Here is a 27,170-nt window from a genome sequence, read left to right on the forward strand (position 1 = left end):
CTTTCATTATTGATGTTCCTCTTTAGGAGGCTAGCTTTCTATTTTGCATTTCTTTGTAGATAACTTGACTTTCTTCTCTAGTTGTTAAGACCTTGTATTCGCCTTTGGTGTTCCATGGTATTTCAAAGTATAGACTTTTTTATTTTTAATTTAGTCTGCCTGGGGTTCCTGGAGGATTTTTTTTATATATAAATGTAGGAAAACTCTCAGGCATTGACACTTCAAATATTACCTGTTCTTAATATCATTGGTTCTGGAGCTCATATTAGACGTGTGTGAAACGTCTTCTATTTTTTATACCTCTCAAGTTTTTCACACATGCCATTGTGTTCTCTCTGTATCTTACATTTTCTGAAACGTCCTCAGCTGCTTCATGAATTCTTTTCAAATTATTCGTTATTGAACTCATCTAATGAGTTGTTTTTTTTTTTTAACTGTACCAATGGGGAAAGAATCAAATGAGTTTTTGAATTTTGGTGACTTCATTTTTCATTTCTAGAAGTTCTACTTGATTCTTTTGCAGATGGGCCTGACCTTTATCTAGAGCAGTGGTTCTCAGCCTTCCTAATGCAGTTCCTGTGGGTCTCGAACCACAGCTTGAGAACCGCTAATCTAGAGCATCTTCTTTATTTTCTTGTGGTCTCGTTGCTGTTTTTGTTTCTTTAGTCCTTTTTAAATGTTCTCATATTATATTTTCTTTCAAAAAATAGTTTCTTTGTTTAGTTCCAGTTCTGATAGTGGTAATTTTTTCTCTATTGCATCAGTTCTCATGGTGGTTTATTTCCTTGTGCATTTATAATACTATTATCTTTTCTGTATGGGCATAACTTCAACCAGAGATTGTTTTTTTTCCCCTGGGAATCCTATTAAGGGAGGATTGTGGAAGTATTCTCCCAGCAAGGTTTTATAGTGTTTCTGCCAGGCAACCTGGAACTAATTTTTATGTTAATTTCTTGGCTTGCAGACTCTTGCACCATCTGTGTTGTGTATTCAGGCTTAAGGTTTTGTCTTTCAGAGGACACTCGTCCAGTCCCTACCCTGAGACCTAAAGACGCTTATTGTTACCTTCTCTGGTAACTAGAACTTTTGCTGGGCATTGCCCAGCTTAGAGAAAGCAGAAAAATGAACATTGAGGTTAAAATGGAGGAAGATGCTGAGCTCAGTGGCTCACGCCTGTGATCTTAGCACTCTGGGAAGCCGAGGCAGGTGGATTGCTTGAGCTTAGGAGTTCAAGACCAGTCTGAGCAAGAGCAAGACCCCGTCTCTACTAAAAATAGAAAAACTAGCTGGGCATTGTGGCAAGCACATGTACTCCCAGCTACTCATGAGGCTGAGGCAGGAGGATCACTTGAGCCCAAGAGTTTAAGGTTGCTGTGAGCTGTGATGACGATACAGCACTCGACCCAGGGTGACGGAGTGAGACTCTGTCTCAAAAATAAATAAATAAATAAAAATGGAAGAAGAGTTTATAGTCTTAATCTTGGCCTCATTGATAGTATATTACTTAATAACATGGGTAAGATTTTAATATTAAGCATTCTTTTTTTTTTTTTTTGAGACAAAGTCTCACTTTGTCACTCTTGGGCTTAAGCAATCCTCTTGCCTCAGCCTCCTGAGTAGCTGGGACTATAGCCGCTACAACTCCCAGCTATTTTTAGAGGCAGGGTCTCACTCTTGCTCAGGCTGGTCTCAAACTCCTGAGCTCAAGCAGTCCACCTGCCTCAGCTTCCCAGAGTGCTAGGATTACAGGGTGAGCCTCCACGCCCAGCCCAATATTAAACATTCTTGATTAAACATCTGTTGTGACTTCAAGACTAAAGGTGAACAGCTGCTAACCTACCACCAAACACCTCAGATTTCTTTAGAAATGGAAGTATGTGGCTCGGCACCAGCAGTTCAAGTGGCTAAGGCACCAGCCACATACACCAGAGCTGGTAGGTATGAATCCAGCCCAGGCCTGCCAAACAACAGTGACAACTACAACCAAAAATTAGCCCAGTGTTGTGGCGGGTGCCTGTAGTCCCAGCTACTTGGGAGGCTGAGGCAAGAGAATCGCTTGAGCCCAGGAGTTGGAAGTTGCTGTGAGCTGTGATATGACAGCACTCTACTGAAGGCTCTGTCTCAAAAAAAGAAACAAATGGAAGTATGGTATTTAATTTCTTTTCCTGGGTTGTGTAACGTGACTAATTTTTTTACTTTACTAGGGAACAAATCTTTTCTAGAATTGCACCTTTAAAAAGTGCTTGAAGTATTTCTGTACTTCACGGTAACTTCATGGCAATAGAGAAGGGTGATCAAATGAACGTTAACTTTTAGCCAGAATCCAGCCTATTATCTTCAGCTGTATGTATACAAAACTTTGTGAGTGTCATTTTCTGGGGTGAGGGAAAGGGACCCACCATAAGCAAACGCTCAGGTCTCTTGCCAGTGACAGTGCATTAGAAACCAGGGAGAAGGAGGAAGGGCCACGTCTTGGGAACCATGGTTTATATCTTACCAAGATCTCTGAGCTCATACCAAATTTGTTTTCACTGGCCTTCCTCGGAGACTTGCCAACATCCAGATGAACGAAACAACATTGGCTTCTTCTGCCTTAGCAGAAATTGTCTACCTTGAGTAAACAGATATTTCAAATTCTACTTTTTAAGTAAGGCAACCAGGGACAGGGAAACAGAAGGCCTTTTCTTAAACTGTTTAGCAAGTCAATGGCCCATGTGGGATTGAGATGCTGGTCTCATTTGGTATCTTTTCCGTCTTCCCTCCTGTTTTAGCAATCCTGGGGCTAGGAAGTTATAAGACTGTTAAAAAAAAAGAAAGAAAGAAAAGAAAAAGTCAGGAAATTGCTGGAATATTTCAAGCACATTTCTTTGGTTAACTTATTTTGAAGTTTTTCTCTGTTTTGTATTCTAGCTGCCCTTACAATTTATCAAAGACAGACTCATTGTTTTGGCAAGCCCCTGGCCTGGAAGTCTCCAACAAAAACTCACTGCACTCTCTCTGAATAGGAATTTTTAAATGCATTCTTAGTCTTGAACTTGAAAATGTATTCTAGATGCTACAGTTTGCTGGGAAATTTAAACAATGGCATTTATCATACAACAACATTGCTGCAGACAAAGAGCGTCTTCATCTCTTCCTTTTCAGTCCCCTCCTACTCCAGTCACTTTTCAGAGCTTTTTTTTTTTTTTTCAACTGGACCTCAAAGGCCAGCCATTCCTCATCAAGGTCTCACCGTTTCTGGAATTCAGTAACAGAATGTGTCTCTTTTACTAATATTTTTTGGCAAAAGAAAATATTCCTTAATCACTCTTTTCAGGACTGACATTATTGATGTTTTGTTTTTAAAATAATGGGATTATGCTATAACTACTGTTTTGAAAACTTTTTTTTTTAAGACAGAGTCTCCCTATGTCACCCTGGATAGAGTGCCCTGGCGTCGCAGCTCATAGCAACCTCAAACTCTTAGGCTGAAGTGATTCTTTTGGCTCAGCCTCTCTAGTAGCTGGGACTACAGGCCCCTCCCACAACACCCGGCTATTTGTTTGTTTGTCTAGCAGGCTGGGACCAGTTCGAACCACCAGCCTGGTGCATGTGGCCGGCATCCTAAACTCTGAGCTACTGGTACTGAGCCTGTTTCGAAAACCTTAAAATAAAATTTTAAATTATATTTAGCTTTTACTTCCCTTATTATTAACTATTTCTTTACACTGGCTAGACATTAGTCCATCAAGGGTATGACATAGTATTTAAGCAATTCTTTATTTCACATTATTATTTCAAATAAATAGCTATTATAAACAATATTATGATGGGTATTGATAAGTTATCAGAGATGGAATTGCTGGATCAAAGACTAGGGTAAAATTAATTGTACTCTTAAACATTAACAGATCCTCCTAAGAGAAATTTGTTCTGCCAATTAGGGTTTTCCAGGACTCCCAACAGGTTGCTGTTTTTCTGATCTCAAAAATACCTATAAAAATATTCCTTCAGAGTAGAGGAGGGAAAGAAAAAAAGAAACAAGCACAGAAAAATATGAGATCTGACTAAGTTTACAAGCTCATCCTAGAAAAAGTGCAACCTGCTTCATTGCTAAATATCACTACAGTCACCTTCTGAGAACTTCCCTGAGAAGCTATGAACCCAGTGCCAGCACCTAATCCATCCTTCAAAGCGCGCTTTCTGGGATGAGTTCACAAACTTAATTGTCAGACCTCATACGACGATGGCTCCAATGGCCATTCCAGAAAAGGAGTTACAGAATTGTTTGGGAGGGTAGACTAAGCCCTGGCATCAGCAAATAGCTTCCTAAGGGCGCACGTTGGAGGCGACCGTAGTGATGGGTACACAGCAATGAGGTGTGCAGGAATTTTTCTAGGATGAATTCTCGAACTTAATTGCCTATGTAGAAAATAGGGAATAATTTCCAGCACCCTCTACCTCATTTGTGTGCTGCAAAAATACCTGTGATTTGTTCTCATTCATGTGGCTACATCCGAAAATCAGGCTTCTTGGGGTTTTCAGTAGGTGAAATGCACAGTAGGGTTTGCTTTTTGAACCACATAATTCTGTAAATTTGAATTATAGGGCAGCGCCTGTGGCTCAACGGAGTAGGGTGCCGGCCCCATATGCTGGAGGTGGTGGGTTCAAACCCAGCCCCAGCCAAAAACTGCCTCCCCCAAATAATAATTTGAATTACAGGGCGGCGCCTGTGGCTCAGAGGAGTAGGGCGCTGGTCCCATATGCCGGAGGTGGCGGGTTCAAACCCAGCCCCGGCCAAAAACCACAAAAAAAAAATAATAATAATTTGAATTACAAAATTTACAGCAAACGGTAGAAAAGGGCAGCCCAAGAGCCCAATTTGTTACATTAGTAAATAATTTTTTTTTTTTTTTTTTTTTGTAGAGACAGAGTCACTGTACCGCCGTCGGGTAGAGTGCCGTGGCGTCACACGGCTCACAGCAACCTCTAACTCTTGGGCTTACGCGATTCTCTTGCCTCAGCCTCCTGAGCAGCTGGGACTACAGGCGCCCGCCACAACGCCCGGCTATTTTTTGGTTGCAGTTTGGCCGGGGCTGGGTTTGAACCCGCCACCCTCGGCATATGGGGCTGGCGCCCTACTCACTGAGCCATAGGCGCCGCCCATTAGTAAATAATTTTATCTAGAGTGTGAAGTCAGTGGCTCCGGTGGTTTGAGGAGTGGGAAGGTCAATTCCGGTGTTGAGCTGGCGTCTTGCTGTGGCTCCCACCTGCGGGTGGTGGCCGAGCCCATCTGCCAGCCAAGCTGAGTGGCTGCAGGTTGCTGGTCTTGGGATAACAGCTTCGGGCAGCCTATCAGTGGTGCAAAATAGCACATTCTTCCATGAAAGTGAATAAAATCTAGGTTGAACCCTCTTTCCATCTGTTCTAAAATACAATTGGCCTCTTCTTATGATAATGATGAAATAAAATATTGGAAGTGCAGCTGTTTCAGAGAACATTTACTCTTGTTTGGGTGACCAGTGATAACTGTAAAATATTCCTTATTACTCTCCCCAGACTTTTGGTAATAAAAGATGAACATTTATAATGTGTTATATCTGTTTATCAAAGGAAAAGTGACTTTTTAAAAAGTTCTGGACCCTGCTACATTGAATAGTTTACCATTTAAGGAACATCGATGTATACAATTCCGAGAGGTTCAGGCCATGTTCAAAAAAGTAATAAATCTCATTATTTATTCAGACAATATATAAATGGAACTAGTCCAAATTTACTCATTTTGTTAAAAGCCAAAAGTCGTGAAAAAAGATGCAAGGCTATCACTTAGAAAGCCAACAGACCATGTTCCCCAGGTGAAAGCAAGCACGTTGCTTAGGACACTATGCCTTCTCTGTTGAGATTTAGCCAGAATTCCTTTGAAATATTAAGGAAAAAGTAATATTGAATTAAACAGGAAATAGCTGTACGCTTTGGCCATGCTAATAATCTAAATTTAGCTAACTGAATGGATTTCAGTATTTTTATCTTTAAACCCGTTAGGATTGCAAAGTTTTGGACTGTAGTTTAGTTTCTAAAATGTTGTTTTCTGTATATAGAAAGTGACCTTTCAGAAAGTACAGCTTTACGTCCATAAAGTCATTGAAAATGGACTGTGTTAAGAATTACCAAGAAGTGAAGTCATGCATGAGCAGCGCATTCTTGGGCCTGTTTGGATTTATTTGGGGAGATTCCCAAGGGTTTATCAAAGAAATTCTGAAGTTTAAATTCCGTCTTTCTGTTACCCACAAAAGTGGTCTAGATCTTATTCAGAGATGTCTGTGACTTATAGCCTCAGGCAACGTGGTCATTCTGCACTTTTTAGAATATTATCTCTAAAATTTGACTCTGACTCATTTAAAGCGAAACAAAACAGACCAACCCCCTGGGTATCTTTCTGCCCTGTAGCAGTGTTACTATAAGTTGCAGTGTCTTTTATTTTTAGAATGGGAAATTTAATTTAATTTAAATAAACAGCTTATGGGCTGGTTTAGAATGGAAACATTGTACTTCTTTGAGATAGTAGTTGCTATTTTTAGACCGATCTAAAAAGAGATGAGAAATTATGATGCTTATAATCATCACTGAGCTTTAGATGTTAGGAAATAATCTCTAAAATACATAGTTCCTTATTGGTTACTCCAGACAAGTCTTTGAAAGTGTTGCAAAGATATTTTAACAAATATTTTTGTAATGATGAGTAATAGCAGTTCACTAATTGAACATAGGTTTTCCATAGTGAAACTTGGTGTAGAACAATGGCACATTCCTAGGCCAGAGATTCAAAAGTGGATATTAATTCAAAGCAGCTGGATGTAGGAACTGAGAAAAAGACGGTGACTCTCCCTGCTGTGGATTGGCAGAATCTGATGTGCAACCATATTTTGCTGCTTCCAAGTGTTCCCCTGTCCTTTTAGGGGAGAGAGAGAAGGAGAGAGAATGTAGAAATAGCCTTTTGTGATCTTATGTTCAAGCTTTTGCATTCAAGAAAAATCCCCAAAAAGAAAGTATTGCTTTTACATAAAAGTAGACCTGTGTCCTCTGAAGTTTACCTGGTTTATTTTCTTCTGCTTGGCTGCTATCTTTCCAGGCTAGATTTTAGACATGTCATTCTTTATCCAGCTTCTTCTGTAGTTCAAACCTAGTGGTTTCTAGTTATATTTCAGAATTACTGCACACAAACAGGGTGAGGGCATGATGGAACTGTTTGGAGTTAATCTGTGATATGAAAGCAATGAGACATTCCAAGCTGAAACATAATATGTGCATTAGGGATTTTCTGGAGAAAGAGGGGAGGATCACAGGCACTTCCCACATGGTGCTGGGGTGCCCCCAACACCAGCTCTCACGAGTCAAATATTCCAGTGTTGGTATAAACGTGTTTGTTGTCAGGGAGGGGTTTTTTTGCAATTTTGGCCGGGGCCGGGCTTGAACACGCCACCCCGGTACATCCCGTACATGGGGCCAGCGCCCCTAATCCTTGAGCCACAGGCGCCACCCTGTCAGGAAGGTTTTATCTGCCCATGTGGTATACGCATTTGCGTGTGCTACACGCAGACATACTCTATATAATGACATCCCCGTTTCAGATTCACTAAGAATCCCCCACTTAAACGAGGGAGTCTCTAGCTTGTTACGCGTTACTGTTCTTTCTGTGAGAGATGGAGAAATGCCCCTTTGGATTTTTGTGAGGCTTCTGAGGAAGGTTTGTGAATGAAATAGAGAATATTTGAGCAATGTGAGGTCTCTGGGAATTTCCTTGGTTTTTTAACAAAGCGATGAATGATGAACTGACTGCACTTGAAGGGCTGATGGGCTTTCGTGCTGGCTTCCTGTGGGGACAGATGGAGACCTGTGGGGTGGAGCTGTTGCTTAAACGGAGGGAGGGGAGGTACTGTATATTGGGATGGGTTTTTGAGAATAGCTGGGTGCTTAACTTTTGGGGGACTAGACTAATATATTTACTCATGGACACAGTAGGGATCAGAAGCCAAAGTGTATGTCAGGAAGGGAGTTCACAGGCCACCAGCAAAGAGGAAGAATGTGGCAGCTAAAATAAACCCAGGGTAGATGAGAAGTGGATACCATGGTATCAAGATGCCTACAGGCCCGAAGAAACTAAAGAAACCTCAATAAGAAGGAAATTAGGGTGGGATACCGATACTGTTGCCTTCAAGTGGGAAGTGTTCATGTAAGAATAGGGAAGAAAATAAAGGAAGCGGCAATGAATTCCCACCCGGACTTAGGCTGATAAGCGTATGACTAAAATGTGAAGTGAAAAGCAGGTTTCGTCTCCAAGTCACATAGGCAGGACGCCAGCAGAGAACGCTGAGATGAAAAATAAATAGCCAAGATGGGATGTCACCGTCAGACAGAAAGCAGAACAGACAGCTTGAGCGTCTCCGCTGGGTTTACGCGAGAACGTTTCTGCGTGCCTTCTTCCTTCCACTACTAGGTCTTAAGTTTCTATAACACTGGTTCAGTAAAACAGAACAGAAACAGGCAAGCAAACACAAGGTTGCTTGGGTTATGTTGGAACACGGCCCTTTTCCCGTTGTGTTTTGGCTCAATGCCGGGACTTGGCCAAGTCACCCAAGGACCAAGCGTATCTTCATCTGGCAGGGGGTGGGTTTGTGCCCTGCGGGGACCTCAGATGGTGTTGGAGAGTCTTGAGGGAGTATTTGTCAAGAGGTTACCAAAATGCCATATAAAATCTAAGGTGGCATTGACAGGGTGACAATCTCCTGTATTTGTGGATGACTTTAGAGTTGGCAGATTCTCGTTTGAGCTTTAAAGTCTATTCTGTAACTTGTCAACAATTGCCCCTCTGCCTTTTTTTTAGATAAGTGATTAACTAAAATAAGAATTAAAAGAGAGAAACAAATTTGTAGATTTTGTTAGTGTTTTTCTTTTCTTTCTTTCTTTCATTCTTTTTTTTTTTTTGAGAAAAGCAGTGCAGTAAAATGAAGTCGCAACCCCCCCAAACATTAAAGGCCCAGAAGGCGCCACACTTAACTGCTTCTTTAAAGTATATACTAAAAATAAAACATAGTGGAAAGGTTTAGAAAGGCCACTTAGATCAATAGTTCTTATATCTTTTTAGTCCATGAACCCCATTGAGAATTAGATTTTTTAAAGTATGGGTTTCCCCTCCCCTCCTAAAAAAAATAAAGTATATTATATGTGAGCAGAAGTTCCCACGGGGTCTTTCAGATAATGTAAATAAATATGTGAATTGGCCAAAGCTATAGCACCCTGAGACCCTATACGAGGGGCTGGGGAAGTTTGAGAAAACTAGGATCACACTCCTTACTGAAGTAACTTCAAGTACAAAACATTAAAAAAAAAATTGGATTTAATTTTAATTTTGACCAAAGTACATTACTTAAACATTAATTTTTTTTGTGTGTGGTTTTTTTGGCCGGGGCTGGGTTTGAACCCGCCACCTCCGGCATATGGGACCGGCGCCCTACTCCTTGAGCCACAGGCACCGCCCTTAAACATTAATTTTTAATTCAACTTGTTAATATGTTGTTTAGGATATTGCATCCTCATTTATAAGTGAAATACATTTGTAATTTCCCCTTTATAATAATATATTTTCTCCAATTTTAATATCAGGTGTATCCAGATTAAGTAGAATGATTTTGAAGTATTTCTTGTTTTTCTGTTGTCTATAAGATTTGGCATTATCTGTTTTTTGAAATTATCTTTTATTTATAAATATTAGTTGTCTATTTTTTGAGACTTTGGAAAAAAAATAAGAAGTTGTTAACTGATGACTCCATACTGAACCTCAGAGTCAAAACCTTCTATAATAGACATACTCTTATCTGACAATGTGAACGTTACTTTCTTTGCATGATTATTATTATTATTATTGCTTAATATTTCGATGCAGCAATCATCTTGATTTCTTTTCTGAATGTATTTATCTTCATTTGTTCTTTATGAGGTGTGTTGTTTCTAGTCCTTATCTTTTTTTTTTTGTAGAGATAGAGTCTCACTTTATGGCCCTCAGTAGAGAGCTGTGGCATCACAGCTCACAGCAACCTCCAGCTCCTAGGCTTAGGCGATTCTCTTGCCTCAGCCTCCCAAGTAGCTGGGACTACAGGCACCCGCCACAACACCTGGCTATTTTTTTGTTATTGTTGCAGTTTGGCGGGGCTGGGTTCGAACCTACCACCCTGAGTATATGGGGCTGGTGCCCTACCCACTGAACCACAGGCACCACCCTCTAGCCTCTAGTCCTTATCTTAGATATTGTTATTGTTATTAAATTATTTATTTATTTATTTTTATTGTTATTAAATTTTAAGCCTTTTTAATTCTGTGAAGGCAAAAAGTGGAAACCTAATAAACACATGTATGTGTAAAAAAAAAAAGTAGCATCCACAAAATACAATAATTTGTGGTAAATTTGGGACCTAAGCACCCCATTATGCAGTCCTAGAGTTTTGCTTGTGATATCTAAATGTGGGGTGTTATTTTTGCTCTAAGGCCCGACAACAAGCTCAAATACGGCACCAAATGGCAGAGGACAGCAAAGCAGATTACTCATCAAATCTTCAGAAATTCAACCGCGAGCAGCATGAGTATTACCATACTCACATCCCCAACATCTTCCAGGTAAGACATTCACATTTCATGTTGTGCTTGCCTTAGAAACACATTGCTTCTGGCCGGGCGCGGTGGCTCGCACCTGTAATCCTAGCCCCCTGGGAGGCCAAGGCTGGGGGATCCTTGAGCTCAGGAGTTGGAGACCAGCCTGAATAAGAGCAGGACCCTGTCTTCACTAAAAAAAAAAGGAAAAAGAAAAATTAGCTGAGCCTGGTGCTGTGTACCTGTATTCCCAGCTACTAGGGAGGCTAAGGCTGAGCTATGATTGGTGCCACTGCACCCTACCCAACCCAGGGTCACAGAGTGAGACTCTTGTCTCAAAAAAAAAACAAAAGAAAAGAAAAAAAGAAAGAGGCTTGGTGCCTATAGCTCAAGTGGCTAAGGTGCCAGCCACATACACCAGAGCTGGTGGGTTTGAATCTGTCCCGGGCCTGCCAAACAACAATGACAACCCACAACCCCAGGGACCCACCACAACCCCAGGCTATTTTTTTAGAGACAGGGTCAGGCTGATCTCCCAACTTGTGAGCTCAGGCAATCCACCCACCTTGGCCGCCCAGAGGGCTGGGATTATAGGCTTGAACCACTGTGCCTGGTATAAACTTCCACAGTTTACAGTTGCAACCATCTATTAAGTCTTCAACTCTGATTCTCTGAATAATGCTGTCTTTGCCAAAAGAATGATCTGGTTACAAAAATGCCAACTTTAGGAGTCAGAGCAACAGTCATACAGTTGTAGAGTTTGAATAGATGGCAGTTCTTGCTTTTGAATATTCTTCTTTTGATTCCTTAGGTTGTCAAAAATAGTCTGAGGAGGCTGAGGCACCAGCCACATACACCAGAGCTGGCAGGTTCGAATCTAGCCCGGGCCTGCCAAACAACAATGACAACTACAACCAAAAAATACCCAGGCATTGTGGCGGGCACCTGTGGTCCCAGCTACTTGGGATGCTGAGGCAAGAGAATCGCTTATGCCCAAGAGTTGGAGGTTGCTGTGAGCTGTGATGCCACGGCACTTTACCCAGGGCGACAGCTTGAGGCTCTGTCTCAAAAAAAAAAAAAAAAAATAGTATGAGGAAAGATATACACATGTTCTCCCTCTTGGGGAACTGTTATGACTTTTAGTCCAGTTGTAGAAAAAAAAATTGTTTCTTGGTATCTACACATACAGCAAACAAGAATTTCCAAATTGTATTCAAAAGCACCTGATTTACATCTCAGGGTTGAGACACTTAACTAAATACTGTGTTTCGGTAAAGTATAAAGTGAATCAAAGCTGGAGAAAGTGTGCCACATTACCAAAGAGTGTTAATAGTAAAACTACCAAGTTTGGGGATTCTTACTGAAATAAGAATGGAATTGAATGAAGTATAAATAGTAGAACCTCACACAAAGAACCTCAACAGACTGGTCAGCATACAGAGGTGGTCAACATAAGGAACTTCCATTGAGGGCATGTCCAGTCTTTGAAAATTAGGTCAATTTAAGGAGGTGGTCAATGTAGGCAAGTGTTCAACTATGGAGGTTCTACTGTCCTTGGGCAGCCTAACAATTTATAAAATATGTATGTACAGCTGGCTAATACAAAGGCTCTCACTCTAACCCCCTAGAGAATTTGTTAGAGGCAACAATGTTGCCAGAAAACAACTTCCTTAAATAACAGTGGGCCAAAGTTATTTCATACAAAGTCTAATGTTACAGAAAATACAAGAGATGGAGGAAATGAGGATTGTGAGACTCGGAGAGTCGATGAAGACGTATGCGGAGGTGGACCGGCAGGTCATCCCAATCATTGGGAAATGCTTGGATGGAATAGTGAAGGCAGCTGAATCAATTGATCAGAAAAATGTAAGTATTGTAGTTTGGGCTTCATTTACAACCATTTGTAGAGCCAGTACTTTTGGCTCTACCTTCAAAATACCAAACACAGAGCCCACCCAGCTCTAGCCACAGCCACTGTTTCCCTCCTGATCCAAGGTCCTGTCATCTTTGATTATGCAGGAGGTCCCAGGGTTGCTGCAGAAGCATCTGACTAGTCTCTCCCCCTTTGCACTTATCCCCCCCACCAATTACTTTTTTAATGCAGAGACCAGAGGACCTTTCACATAAGTTGGGTCCCGTCCCTCCTGTGCTCATAACCCTCCAGGATTATCCCCAACTCAGAGGAAAAGTGAAATTTATCTTTGCTCCATTCCCCAGATGCTCCAGCCACAGTGGCCTCCTTGCTATTCCTTGAAAACTCCAGAAACATTCCTACCTTGGTCTTCCTCTGCCCGGGATTCCCTCCCCCCAGGTTTCTGTGTGGCTCCCTCTCTCACCTCCCTGACTTGAATGAACACGTTTCATTCTGCTGCGTCTCTGAGAATTCGTGAGATCTTTCTTACTCCCTACAGGTCATCATTCCTTGCACATTCCCTTCATCTTTCCAAAATGTTCCTTCTGTGTTTCAGATGGTTTTTCAAGTTTGTCCTCTTTTGTGGATTCCATTCTTGGCAAAGTTAATTATGGTCTCACTGCTTTGATCTTAGGTATTTTTATTGTAGTTTTCATTTCATCATGCCCTTTTATCTCTGCCTATTCATGTTTAAATGCTGTTATTCATGTCCTTTTTTAAAGTTTTGTTTTGAAAAAAGTGGTTTTATAAAGTCACTCGCTGAGTATTCACTGAACACCTGTTGGCCTCCCCGTGACCTGTGAGGAGAACCCTAAACTCAGGGTGGTCGCACCCCTGCCCAGGATCACATGAGGGAATATGTCTGTCTGGCTCCAAAGCCCATATTCTTTCCTCTAAGCCCCACCACCTTGTTCTTTTTATTTCTACAACAAGAGTTTTGGGCACATATTTGAATCTGCTCACTCATTCACAAGTGCCAGGCCTGATTCTAAAGGGGGAGGGGGACAACAATGAAATTAACGAGAACATTATTTAGAATTGAAAACATGAGCATTTTGGAAAAGATGAAGCAGAAAAGATAATAAGAAGTACCTTTGTGAGGTGGTATAGGGGCTGGAGATACTAGGTCAGGAAGTTACATTTGAGCTACAGTTTGAAGGACATGATCTGACCAATATTTCAATGGGCCAGCGAGGTCACTCACTCCTGTAGTCTCGGTGACTTGGGGAGCTGAGGCAAGTGGATCACTTGAGCCCAGAGTTGGAGTCCAGCCTGGCAACATAGCAAGACCCACCTCTAAAAATGAAATAAAATATATATAAAGTTCAAGTTGCTTTATTTATGTAAAGCTAGTTCCCATTTGTATCAAATTATGGTGTTTTTACTAGAACAGTGTACTCACTGGCACATTTCTAATCATTGTGGAAGTGAATCTGCTAGTTCATATAGCAAGAACAATAGTATTTTTTTTTTTCTCTGATGTAAAAGATGTCTAGAGGTAGAGGGTCCAGCGGTGGCAGGGACAACAGTCTAAACCCTATCCAGGCTCCTGCATTTCCACTCTTTGATGACGGGACCTTCAAACTCATGGTTCCATGTGGCTCCTGGAGCTCCAGCCATGAGATCCAAATTCCAGAAAGCAGAATATGGAGAAGGGCCCTACCATCACTTTAAAGAGACTTCTAATGCTGGGGTGGTGGCTCACCTAGCACTCTGGGAGGCCAAGGCAGGTGAATTGCTTGAGCTCAGGAGTTCAAGACTAGCCTGAGTGAGATGGAGACCCCATCTCTACTAAAAATAGAAAAACTAGCCAGGCGTTGTAGTAGGTGCCTGTAGTCCCAGCTACTCAGGAGACTGAGGCAAGAGGATCTCAAGTCCAAGAGATTGAGGTTGCTGTGAGCTACGATGCCACAGCCCTCTACCCAGGGTGACAGTGAGACTCCGTCTTAAAAAAAAAAAAAGAAATTGTACTTTGTACTTCTACCTACATCTCAGAGGTCAAAACTTAGACATGCAGTCACTTCTTACTAAACCAAGGCTGGACTATAAAGCCTTTAGCTCAGTGCCAAAGTTCCCAACTCAAATCCATTCTTATTACTAAGAAGGAAGCGGGATTATTGGATACATCAGAAGACAATTGGCATTCTGTAGCACATCTAAAAATTAAGCATTAGCTAAAGCAGCTTTGGCTAATTAAAATATGGTCTCACATTAAGATCCTGAAGGGTTTTGCTTTCTTATCGATCTTTCTATCTATCTACAACATTATTGATTATAACTTCCAGATGCATTTATTTCTACCAGCCAACTCTGAGCTCCCTGAGAAGCTATTGGACCCATAACTCCTAGCAGAGTGCACACTACAGAGTGCATTTGGCTCATTGATTTATTTGGCAAACATTTATTGTATTTCATTATCACCATCTAGGTACTAGGAATACACTAGGAAAAAGCAGAAGAGAGCTTAAATTGTAGTGGGGGAAAGACTGAACAAATATATAATAAAGAAAAATTAAGCAATAAATTAGTATCCTTGAACCACAATGATCAAAGAAATTAGAGTTTATTTCCTCTTTGATTTGACTTTGTTTATGGAAAATTACTTTAAGAACTTCTACTGGGGGGGCGGCACCTGTGGCTCAAAGGGGTAGGGTGCTGGCCCCACATGCCAGAGGTGGTAGGTTCAAACCTGGCCCCGTCAAATCAAAACTGCAAATTAAAAAAAAAAAACTTAAAAAAAAAAAAAGAACTTCTACTGGGAACCATTTTTTTAATGTTTTATATTTTTCAAGGGAATTGTAAATCATGGCCCATTGATTCTTCTGCTTTCAAAAACTAGCCCCCTCCCCCTTTTTTTGAGACAAAGTCTCACTTTGTCACCCTCAGTAGAGTGCCATGGCATCATAGCCCACAGCAACCTCAAATTCTTGGGCTCAAGTAATTCTCTTGCCTCAGCCTCCCACATAGCTGGGACTACATGTGCCAGCCACAATGCCCAGCCATTTTTAGAGATGAGGTATAGCTCTGGCTCAGGCTGGTCTCGAACTTGGGAGCTCAGGAAATCCACCCACCCTAGGCCTCCCAGAGTGCTGGGATTATAGGCATGAGCTACCGTGCCCAGCCTAACAAACTAGCTCCTAACTAGTATTTATTTCACTAATTATAGAAAAATAGTTATTGACAGTATCTTCTTCTTCTTTTTTTTTTTATTTTGGCCGGGGCTGGGTTTGAACCCGCCACCTCTGGCATATGGGACCGGCGCCCTACTCCTTGAGCCACAGGCGCCGCCCAGTATCTTCAAATCTTAACTGGAGATAATAGATTTATAAATGATACTTATTCCTTCTTGTGATAAAAATGTTACTAGAAAATAAATCTATTGTCAATATAATTCCCTTAGAATATCATCAGTATGAGCTCATCACACTCCACTGTGGAAAAAGTACTTGCATTTGAATGTATTTGTGTGTTCCTGGGTATAATTTCAGGATTCACAGCTGGTAATAGAAGCTTATAAGTCAGGGTTTGAGACTCCCGGAGACATTGACTTTGAGGATTATACTCAGCCAATGAAGCGCACCGTGTCGGACAACAGCCTTTCAAATTCCAGAGGAGAAGGCAAGGCAGAGCTCAAATTTGGCGGCAGATCCAAAGGAAAGCTATGGCCGTTCATCAAAAAAAATAAGGTACTGATGATTGGATCCAGTATGAAAAGAGTTTTTTTAAGGTGTGGAGATTTTGACCTTTATCTCTTAGTCTTGAAAAAAACTAAGATCTTAAGGCTGTAGTTTCAGAAAGAAAAAAAAAGCGACTATGCTATTTTCCGTAAAAGTCTTTCTTTCTGGTGGCGGTATGTTTGCCATGGCCCTTGTCTTATTTCAGACGCATTATCATTTGCACCGTGTCACCCACACTAACAGATGACTGACCTCTCAGCCGTTTGCGTCATGCTTATCACCCCAGAGCCCCCTAGATCGCTGTGTACCTTGGCTGGGAGAAGGGGCGTAGCCCAAAATTTCTATAACAATGTATCAGTGCCTCTAATCAAAATTATTACCATGTTACTCACTCGGTTTTGAATTCGTGTTAACACGTGTTTCCATGAACATTTTTCATTTTCTTTTCATAGTGTGATAAACAGGTGCATGACAGCATTAACCTGGGGATATAAAATACGATCAAGGCAACATTACTGCTTTAACCTTAGAATGATTTAATGCTTAAAAGACTGTCTTGCTGTTTTCATAACCTAAGCATTTAAGGTCTTTCGTTTTCTCCCATTGAACTATGTTAGCTTAGGTAGTAGAAATATTTACCCTCCTGGCTTAAACTGGTTTAGAGTAACTAGAGTTACAGTTTGCATGTGAAAATCTGCACGAGCTTCTCGTCAACTATTTCTTGCTCTTCCTCTGTGGCACTACTTACTAAACCTCCCACTCTCGTCATATTCTTCATTTAACATGTTCTACACGTTTTCTTTTGGACCATGGCCTCAATATTTAATTGTTTGTGTTTTACTTGCTTTGGATTTCAAATATTATTTGATGCTTATTTTTGTTTTGTGTCTTATCTCCTTGTTTCTGATTTTCACTCTGTCACCGCTCCATCTCTTACATGTAGCTTGTGTCCCTTTTAACATCCCCCCATCAGCCTCCCCCTCCTCCCCCTGCCTCCGCCTCACCCTCTGCTGTTCCCAACGGCCCCCAGTCTCCCAAGCAGCAAAAGGAACCCCTCTCCCACCGCTTCAACGAGTTCATGACCTCCAAACCCAAAATCCACTGCTTCCGGAGCCTAAAGCGTGGGGTAAGTTCCGCTCTGGAATCCTGTCTCTCTGCGCACTTTGGTGGCATGTTTTGTTCTGCATAACTTATTTTGTTTGTGAATGAATCCATTGTTTTTTTCCCCCGTAACATAAAAAAAAAAAAGGACCTATGGTTCTTTGTAGCTAGAAAGGAGAAAGAAAGAACAGGGGAGAGGGAAGAAAGCGGGATGGAGGTAAGGAGAGAGAGAGCCAGCCAGCCAGCCCAGACTTCTTTTTGCCTCTAGAACGTTTTGGAAGGCCTTTACCCCACTTCCCCTTTAAAGTGCCCTAGTCATTAATTTTTTTTACCTTGATTTTACCAAAAAAGGAAACATAGATTCCATTTCTAAAACTGGCAACCTACAAGATGAGGAATTGGAAGTGACCGTATGGTCAGAACATATTTGCTTAGTAATTACTGTAGGGATGTGAGTGTAATGAAGAGAGTTCCCTCAGGGTTCAAAGGGGAAAGGTCACATTAGCTGTTTTAGTGAAATTATAAGATGTTGAAAATATCTATTGACTAGAAAAGGTCTAATTCAGTATTTCCCTTTAAAGGGTGAAATAATGAAAGTGGGTGACATTTATCAAGTGCTGCTTCTGCACCAGGATCTGTCCTGTGTGCTCGTTACTTTTATTCAACCACCCTGGAGAGCCCAAGTGGTACTAATAGTTCCTTATTTTATTACTGCTAAGGAAATAGAAGCATAGAAAGATAAAGTTAGGAAGATGTAGAGCCAGGATTTAAAGCCAGGGAATCTGTGGCATCCACATTCAGGGATAAACGATTATAATATTTGACTCATAAGTGGATTTCATGAAGGCTCAAATTTGCGGTTCTAATTAAGATTGATGTGCTTGGGCGGCGCCTGTGGCTCAGTGAGTAGGGCGCCGGCCCCATATGCCGAGGGTGGTGGGTTCAAACCCAGCCCCGGCCAAACTGCAACAACAAAAAAATAGCCGGGTGTTGTGGCGGGCGCCTGTAATCCCAGCTGCTCGGGAAGCTGAGGCAAGAGAATCACATAAGCCCGAGAGTTGGAGGTTGCTGTGAGCCCTGTGACGCCACAGCACTCTACCGAGGGCAGTAAAGTGAGACTCTGTCTCTACAAAAAAAAAAAAAGATTGATGTGCTTAAGGCACGGGGTTCCATGGAATTGGTACAACATAGATGTCAGTTTGGTTTATAGAAAAAGATTGCAGTCGTTTGTAGCTTCTGAATCAATCTAAATGATCAGTGTGGCCTAAGCCTTCCCAAACTCCCTCTTATAATGATAATGCTATTTGCAATCAGGAGCAAGGAGATCTTTCGTGCATAACATATCCAGAAAGGTTCTTTTGGGTTTTTGTTTTAAAGCTTGTTCTGTGGGAGTTGTAACACAGTTGTAGTGGAATGCTTTCTCTTACAAACATGACTTTTATCTCTCCCTTTTAGTAGGATCTACAGCCAATCTACAGTTGGGTTACTTCTAAAAAAGCGGTGCCTCGTTAGTTACCCCTAAATCAGATACAGTTTTCTGAATGAAAACTCTCAAGTTTTGTTTTTTCTTTTTGAGTGTGAGCTGATCCATTGGAAGGGATTCTAAACTGTCTTATAGACCATACCTTCTTAATTCCGCTAGAGGTGTCCTTGTCAGGTTCAGAATTGATAGCTACGATAGCTAGTTACCAGCAGGAGAGTAGTGGTAGTCATTGTTAACCTGACAGTCATATTATTTCTTTGAGTCCACAAAAAATAATCTGTATAAAAAAGAATATCAGTATATAATGGGTGACTAGATTGTTACCTGTTAAAATAAGGGACAAACCATTTCTTTATATGCAGAGTTCCTTTAATAAGAGAGTCTCGAAGTTTTATGCAAAGAATACAGTTGGTGAAATTATCTTGTCTTAAGGCTACCCAGCATATCCAATTAAGAATTAGAAATTTACTTTCGTAAGGATGTGGAGAGAGGCATTATTATTTTTTTTTTTTTTTTTTTTTTTTTTTTGGTAGAGAAAGTCTCACTTTATGGCCCTCTGTATAGTGCCGTGGCCTCACACAGCTCACAGCAACCTCCAACTCCTGGGCTTAAGCGATTCTCTTGCCTCAGCCTCCCGAGCAGCTGGGACCACAGGCGCCCGCCACAACGCCCGGCTATTTTTTGGTTGCAGTTTGGCCGGGGCCGGGTTTGAACCCACCACCCTCGGCATATGGGGCCGGCGCCTTACCGACTGAGCCACAGGCACCGCCCGAGAGAGGCATTATTAGAAGCGGAGTCCAGCCTCACAGTGGGTGATGGATCTCACTGACCTCTACTTTTGGGACTTGCTGGGAAGCTGCGGTATCTTCGCTTGATTATGACAGCTTTTAGGACTTCACTCATTGTTCATCAAAGAATTTCTGACATATGATAAAGGTGTTTTTGATGATACTATACGTTTTATATTAAGAATAATCAGATAACCCATCCCAGCCACTCCCAGAACCTTTACAAAGCACTCACGTATTGTGTTTGTGATAAGTCCCTCTGCATTTGTCTTTTGGACTCTGGTGATGAGCCATGTTGAATGTTCAGGATTGTTTAGTGTTTGTTTATGTGTTGACTTTAGTCTTCTCTCAACATCATGCAGTGTGTTGGTTGCAAATGGTTTCTGAATCTCTGTTTCATGATATTCTTGAAATATTTAGGAAAAGATCAAAGAATTCAGCAATCAATAAGAAAAAGATGGTTTGAAAAAAATGTAACACTTAAAAAAAAAAACCATGAAATGGGACACTGGTTATTTTGATGATTTAAAGAAGATCCCTTTTTTTTTTTACCATAATCAGCAATACAAATTTTATTTCCTATTCCTCAAATCTGTGCTCAGAAAATCTTTGTTAAGAAAAATTTCCTTAATGGTGAGTATGTCTTCCTGAGGGCAAACCACATACATACACCAGCTAGAAGCATTAGTAAAGAAATAGAAAAATATTTTTGCTTCCTTCATTTCTGGTTAATCTGTTCTTACTTGGGGTCAGGTTTGCTGTTCCTTCCTCTGGGGAGTACAACAGATATATAATAAAATTGCTTGAAGAACTTTTGTAAAAAGCAAAAGAAAGAAAAAAGTTGAAAACACAAATCTATGGTTTGGGGGAATAGATTTGACTTTGAAGCAGTCTCAACCCAGAAAATTCATGGTTTACGGGCTCCATGACCAAAATGATAGGACCCTTGCTATCATTTATTTATTCTGTTTTTTAACTTAAGACTATTATAAATCATTACCAGGAAGTGGAGGCAAATAAACAACTTTTTTTTTTTTTTTTTTTTGAGACAGAGTTTCACTTTATTGCCCTCGGTAGAGTGCCGTGGCATCACACAGCTCACAGCAACCTCTAACTCCTGGGCTTAGGCGATTCTCCTGCCTCAGCCTCCCGAGTAGCTGGGACTACAGGCGCCCGCCACAATGCCCGGCTATTTTTTTGTTGCAGTTTGGCTGGGGCTGGGTTTGAACCCGCCACCCTCGGTATATGGGGCCGGCGCCCTACTCACTGAGCCACAGGCGCCGCCCAATAATATATATTTTAAAAGACCATTATACCAAAGATAATTTAGTGAGAGAAGTTACTAGGAGAATAACAAATCCATACCTTTTAACTTTTTATGTTTTGTAATTTTTGAATTCATGTTTCAATAATTTGTTTCTGTTGTCAGAGTATATAAATCCTGTACATATATTTCTCAGCATGACTGATTTTGTTTCTAAATACAGTAGAACCTCCATAGTTGACCACCTCCCTACAGTAACCACCTCCTTCAGTTGACCGAATTTTCATAGACTGGGCATGCTCCTCATGTACGTATCCATAACAGTAGGCCTAGTTCCGTGTGTTGACCAGTTTGCTGCAGTCCCTTGGGTGGTCAACTTATAGAGGTTCTACTATAATTAAACCAGGTGAAATATTTTTTGTCGCAAGCTGTTGACATTTGTCAGAAAATTGTTTCACTGAAGGCCTTTAAAGAGCACTATTATTTCACAACAGTTAATGACTTATTTACGTAAGTCAGAGGAAAATGAAACTAGACGGTATGTTCCCAATTTGCAACTCCAAAATGTAATTTTATTGTCTTAAATTAGGATTTCATTTTCTGGCCTGTGTCAAAGACTTCTCTGCCTAAAATGTGGACTCCCCACCCCACACCCATATTTTAATTGTATGGAAAAGTACCATCAAAGTTGATCAAAAAGATTTTGATTACCAATTATTTGTCAGATGTTAAAGACTTATGCTTACTTTAACTTTATGTTATCTTGTTCTCTTGCTGGTTATTGGCAGACTCAATCTTTCTGTTTTCACAAAGAACTCATGAAGAGGACAATAGGGAAACCCACGTATGCCTTTGAGGCTAGGGACTATGTTGTAAGTTTACCTGTGACAGCCAGGTCATGCAGTCACGGCACAGCCACTAACCCCATTCAGAGCACCAAGACTGGGGACCCACCTGCACTCTGTTATGCTTCCATAACAGAATTGGATGCCAGGGAAAAAGCAAATTGCCTAAATTCAACCACAGGCTACTTCATCTGAAAAATTTGCATAAAACAAGGAACCAAACTTCCTGATCATAATTACACTTTGTAATAACAGCCGTGAGCTGAGCTTGTTGTTCTTGATTTGGTGGTTTTGTTTTTTTTTTTCCCTCCCCTTTTTGTTCTAGTTCTGGTAAAACTCCTTTACCAGCTCTAACTGCCCTTTGAGATGTCATTGGTGCGATTTTATAGCAGAATCCCACCCATGAAACGCAGCTGCGGAACATGGTCGCGGAAGAATGACTCTCTCACAGACAGCAGTTGTGTGGCACAGTTATCCACACAGACGGGTCCGTGTTTATGACAAGTGGATCCATAAGGGAGTTATGCCATAAAGCTTTGAAAACCAAAAAATAAATGTATCAATGAAATATGAGCAAGTTCATGGAGTAGTAACACGATTTTACTTGAGTGTCTACCATGTACACCTCCGTATTGATTTCCACTGTCCCCCTTCTTTGTACTTGAGGTTAGTACCTGTGACTGTCCAATAACACATGGACCCACCAGCTCTGTGTCCCCGCATGTGTTATTGACGCCTGTGGCTCCCAAGGCTCTTTGATTGTCGCCTGAAACTGACAGCTTTTTTAATTCTTCAGATGTCTAGCAATGCACTTAATGAAATCTGCAAAATTATTCTTTCAGCCAATGAATAGCTTTCTAGTTTTAAGTGATCTAATTGGCTAGCTTACAGCTTAAGACTGGAAACCAGTTTATAACTGTTAATAAAGAATTCCCCATGCCGTGCTTGTAGACAGTCTACCACTGTCCGCTTCAGAAAACTGGATTTGTCTGAGAATTCAGGATTTTCTTTTCTGTTGGGATTTATGTCCGATCCTAATGACATGTTTTTATTACACAGTGGTAATCTTCCCATACAATATTTTGATGTTAGAATTCTGCGTTTGGAATGCTTGAGCAAGACTATATAGCTTCAAGTAACAGAAGTAGCCAAATAAAGAGCAAATAGCACACACCTAGTTGAAATGTTGGTTCTTTGAATTAGCAATGTTTGGCAGTAATGTGTGAGAAGTGTCTGTATATGTTAGCGCGCTTTGCAGGGAAGATATTTGGAAAGTTTTCTGCGCTGCACCATAAGCGTGGTCTGTATGTATGACAAACTCAAATTGCATTGAATACATCTATGCTAAAGTTCACGGGAGGGCTTAAGCAGTTACAGACTGCCCACAAGAAAGAAACCAGGAATGAAACATTTATACACCCCTACTCCCTACAAAGAAATTTGTCTCACTACTTCTTTCCTTCCTCATAGGGTCAGTTCTTAAAAAAAGGTGTTCTCAATTTACAAAGAAGTATCAACTATTGAGTCAATCTTAAAAATTAGATCTTAAAGCCAAGTGCATTGGCACACACCTGGCTACCTAGCACTCCGGAAGGCTGAGGTGGGAGGATTGCCTGAGCTCAGAAGTTCAAGACCAGCTTGAGCAAGAGCAAGACCCCATCTGTAAAAAATAGAAAAACTAGCTGGGCGTTGTGGTGGGCGCCTGTAGTCCCAGCTACTCGGGAGGCTGAGACAAGAGAATCACTTGAACCCAGGAGTTTGAGGTTGCTGTGAGCAAGGCTGATACCATGGTACTCTAGCCTGGGCAACAGAGTGAGACTTTGTTTCAAAAAGAAAGAAAGAAATGTCAATGTTTAATTTATTAGAGTCCCTTGAGATTAAAAAATATTACAGCATGTACATCATGGAAATAATTGGCATTCAGACTCTTTTTAATCTGCGTAAAACTTTTCATGGGAAATTTGAAGAACCAGGCTGTGTGATTACATTTGCCCATTATCGGCATTCATATACCACCAGCTACAGGCTGATTTCAGTGCCCCTCCAGGCCCAGGAGACCAACACAGACCTGTCGCAGACACTCTCCTTTTCTGCCTTATCTTTGCTCTGGCAATGGGGCAGCCTAAGAATGATTTCATTAGGGACCAGCCCTTCTTGTAAACTTTTGCACAGATCTGCTACAAGTCGTTTTCATAAATCAACAGGTGAATTTATGTGTTATTTTAATATGGTGGAATTGACTGAGTTCCTCTTATTCTGATGTGTTGTTTTTTTTCCCCCTCTTTCTCTCTCTTTCTCTCTCTTCCTCTCTCTCTTTTTTACCATTACCTCTTCAATTTTTACATGAAGCTTTCTCTCAAGCTGGTAAGCACAATTATTCCTTGCATGTCCTGAGTCTGATCAGGTGTTTGGTGTCTGTTTTGTGGATGTTGTACCTGTGCAGCTTTCTAAGTTAACTGTTAATTTGTGTTTCTCTTATGTGGGCTTCTTGGTGTTTCTTTATTAGACCTTTGGAATACAAAGGTCTGGAATCTAATAGAGGTGATCTTAATCTTTCCAAGTTACTAAGAAAATTAACGCTTAACTCATGATTGGGCTTTCTTTATTATTAGGGCCTAAAGCGATGGCAAATATTGATGAACTATCTGTATTTTTGGTTCTCAACCTCCCTTACGCCTCCTAATGCCTCGACCCTTTAATACAGTTCCTCATGTTGTGGTGACCCCCCCCAACCATAAAATTATTTTTGTTGCTACTTCATAACTGTAATTTTGCTACTGTTATGAATCGTAAATATCTGATATGCAGGATATATTTTCATTGTTTCAAAGGGGTCGCGACCTACAGGTTGAGAACCGCTGGTCTATATTGATAGAATCACAAATATTAAATCTTAAAGAGACAGTTATTGGAACATTTTCAATAAAAATAAATTTAATAGTTGAAAAATGTTCCTCTCTGGGAGACATGGAAGTAGATGAAAAGCTCTGGGAACCTGAGGTTTAGGGCCACCGTGAGCACAGGAAAATGTGGTATCTTTCAGGTGCTACATCGATACGCTGGCACCCTGCGCACAGCTGATTCAGGAGACCACAGGATGACTCCATGGAGAGTAAAAAGAGCCTCCTAAGCCTTTTAGAATTATTACTTAGTGTTTTGTGTTGTTTCTACGTAATTGTATAGAGCTGGTAGACAAACTAAGCCTTAAACCCGTTAAAAGAAACTTAACGACAGAACCCACAACAGTGTCCACGCCTCAGAGTATGCTGAAATAATGGCCAATCACGAGCTGTGACAGTTCAACCAGGAGTGAGATCAACACCATATACACTGCTGTTGATTTCCTAGGATAGTATTTTATGGTGATTTTTATGTGTACATTTATTTACTTATTTATGTATTTTTTGAAACAGAGTCTCACTATGTCGTCCTCAGTAGAGGGCCGTGGCATCACAGATCACAGCAACCTCAAACTCTCAGGTTTAAGCGATTCTCTTGCCTCAGCCTCCCGAGTAGCTGGGACTACAGGCACCCACCACAACGCCCGGCTATTTATTATTGCAGTTGTCATTGTTGTTTAGCTGGCCCAGGCCAGGTTTGAACCCGCCAGCCTTGGCGTATGTGGCTGGCGCCATAACCACTGAGCTACGGGCGCCAAGCCTTTGTGTATACATTTATATATATGTGTGTGTGTGTGTACATATATGAATACGCACAATTTTTTTCAGCCTGACTCAGTATTTGGCAAGTGACCCAACCCAAAAGAAAAAGAACATTTTAGTAAATATTTCTTTTTTTATTTTTATTTATTCATTTAAAATTGTTTTTTTATTTATTTTATTCTTTTTAGTAAACATTTCTTAGCCCGTGAAATAAAATCCGGAGACAGTCTTGAATTAAGGTCTCTATCAGAGGGAAAGAGATCTAGGCACTTAAAAGAATTACAAGTTCATCAGTAAGGCGGCTCCTCTGGCTCAACGAGTAGGGCACCTGCCCCATATGCCAAAGGTGGTGGGTTCAAACCCAACCCCAGCCAAAAAAAAAAAAAAAACAAGTTCATCGGTAATGAATCAGGGAGACCTTGGATCAATGGACGAGGAGTCTTTCCAAGCTGTCTGGGTTTCTTTCTTCCCCTTTATTCATTCTTTTGTTGGATGCTAGCAACAAGAGGTAATATTTTTAGGCAGGGCTTCTGCTATTTGGAGGAAGTTGCCTATGAGCAAGTGTTTTTATTAGCATGTAAAATAAGATCATCTTATAGAACTCCCGCCATATAAAACATACATGTATGTATATGATCCACTCTCAACACCAAGTCCCACTTGGTATAGCCAGTCTCTCTTTTTTTTTTTTGTTTATTTTAAGTCATCAGTACAGTGCGTGTCACTTACAGACTTCTTGGCACCCGTTCATATCCAGCGTAAACTGTACACCTGCACACAGGGCAGAGAAGTGCCATCCAGCATGGCAGCCACTTACCATGGGTGGCTACTTAATGTTAATTAATTAAAATTAAATACATTTTAAAAATTCAGTTCCACAGCTGCACTAGCCACATCTTTATTCTAGAAAACATGCTTATTGGGAAAAAACTGAAATCACTTTTCCTCAGCTCTCACACCATAGCAACAATCAGCTCAGAGATCTCTGTGACCAAGTGTGTGAGTACTTTGCCCCACGCACCATGCTGCAGCTGGGTGTCCTCTGATTTAATTTGGTTCTGACGCCATCTCTCTGGAGATAGTGTCCGATCCCACGGATTGAGGGCTCGTTCCTGCAAAACCACCTTCTTCTTCCCTCCAGGCCCCCAGAACTTCTGACAAACCAGCTGTAAGTTGGGGTTCTTCCAGCCCCCTTTTTGGGTTTGAGTGGCTCATAGAACTCAGGGAAACCTCACCTGTGTTTACCGGTTTATTAGAAAGGATATTACAAAGGACACAGACAAGGAGCTGAGTAGGGTGAGGTGTGGGGACGGGATGCAGGGCGTCCGCACCCTCCCCTCTGGGAACCTCCCCATGCTCAGGTGTCCAGAATCTCCGAGGACCCTGTCCTTGTGGGCCTTTTATGGAGACTTGGCTGGACAGGCATGGCTGAAGCAGGGACACATGTATTGAAAAGTGATCAGACAGGGTGGGAAACCAGCATGGCCTGTCTATTCAGATTCTTCTTGGCCTCTCGGGCGGCCTTCCTTTTCCTAGATATGGGGCAGGACCCTCTCTGGAATGAGGGTCTCATGACCCATAGTCAAATTAGCACTCTGCCTTGGGCAGGTGGAAGACAGGCAAGGGGAAGTCAGAGAGAGAAGTTCTGTTTTCAGAGGCCTGCTTAGGCACCCCAACATATAACAAAAGACCATAACCAGGACTGTGGGAGTCAGGGACTGTGGACAAGTTATTATATATATATAAACCTATATATATATAATAATAATATATATAATAATATATATAAACCTATATATAATAATATATATAAATAGC

The 27,170-nt window shown here is 41.1% G+C and overlaps 1 protein-coding gene across 15 annotated transcripts in view; it reads left to right on the plus strand.

The window, feature by feature from the left end:
• FNBP1 (formin binding protein 1) overlaps window positions 1–27,170 on the plus strand; it is a 144,989-nt gene that overhangs the window by 97,755 nt on the left and 20,064 nt on the right. For 3 of the 15 annotated variants that reach the window (XM_053559718.1, XM_053559721.1, XM_053559720.1), the window contains exons 7-12: window positions 10,519–10,647; window positions 12,340–12,486; window positions 16,021–16,218; window positions 17,153–17,335; window positions 21,634–21,717; window positions 24,040–24,054. In XM_053559718.1, the coding sequence (XP_053415693.1) occupies window positions 10,519–10,647; window positions 12,340–12,486; window positions 16,021–16,218; window positions 17,153–17,335; window positions 21,634–21,717; window positions 24,040–24,054 (756 nt within the window). The remainder of the gene's footprint in view (window positions 1–10,518; window positions 10,648–12,339; window positions 12,487–16,020; window positions 16,219–17,152; window positions 17,336–21,633; window positions 21,718–24,039; window positions 24,055–27,170) is intronic. The other 12 variants (XM_053559757.1, XM_053559723.1, XM_053559724.1 and 9 more) reach the window with 7 other exon arrangements.

Source organism: Nycticebus coucang, chromosome 2, assembly GCF_027406575.1.
Source record: "Nycticebus coucang isolate mNycCou1 chromosome 2, mNycCou1.pri, whole genome shotgun sequence".
In the NCBI taxonomy this organism is placed as follows: domain Eukaryota; kingdom Metazoa; phylum Chordata; class Mammalia; order Primates; family Lorisidae; genus Nycticebus; species Nycticebus coucang.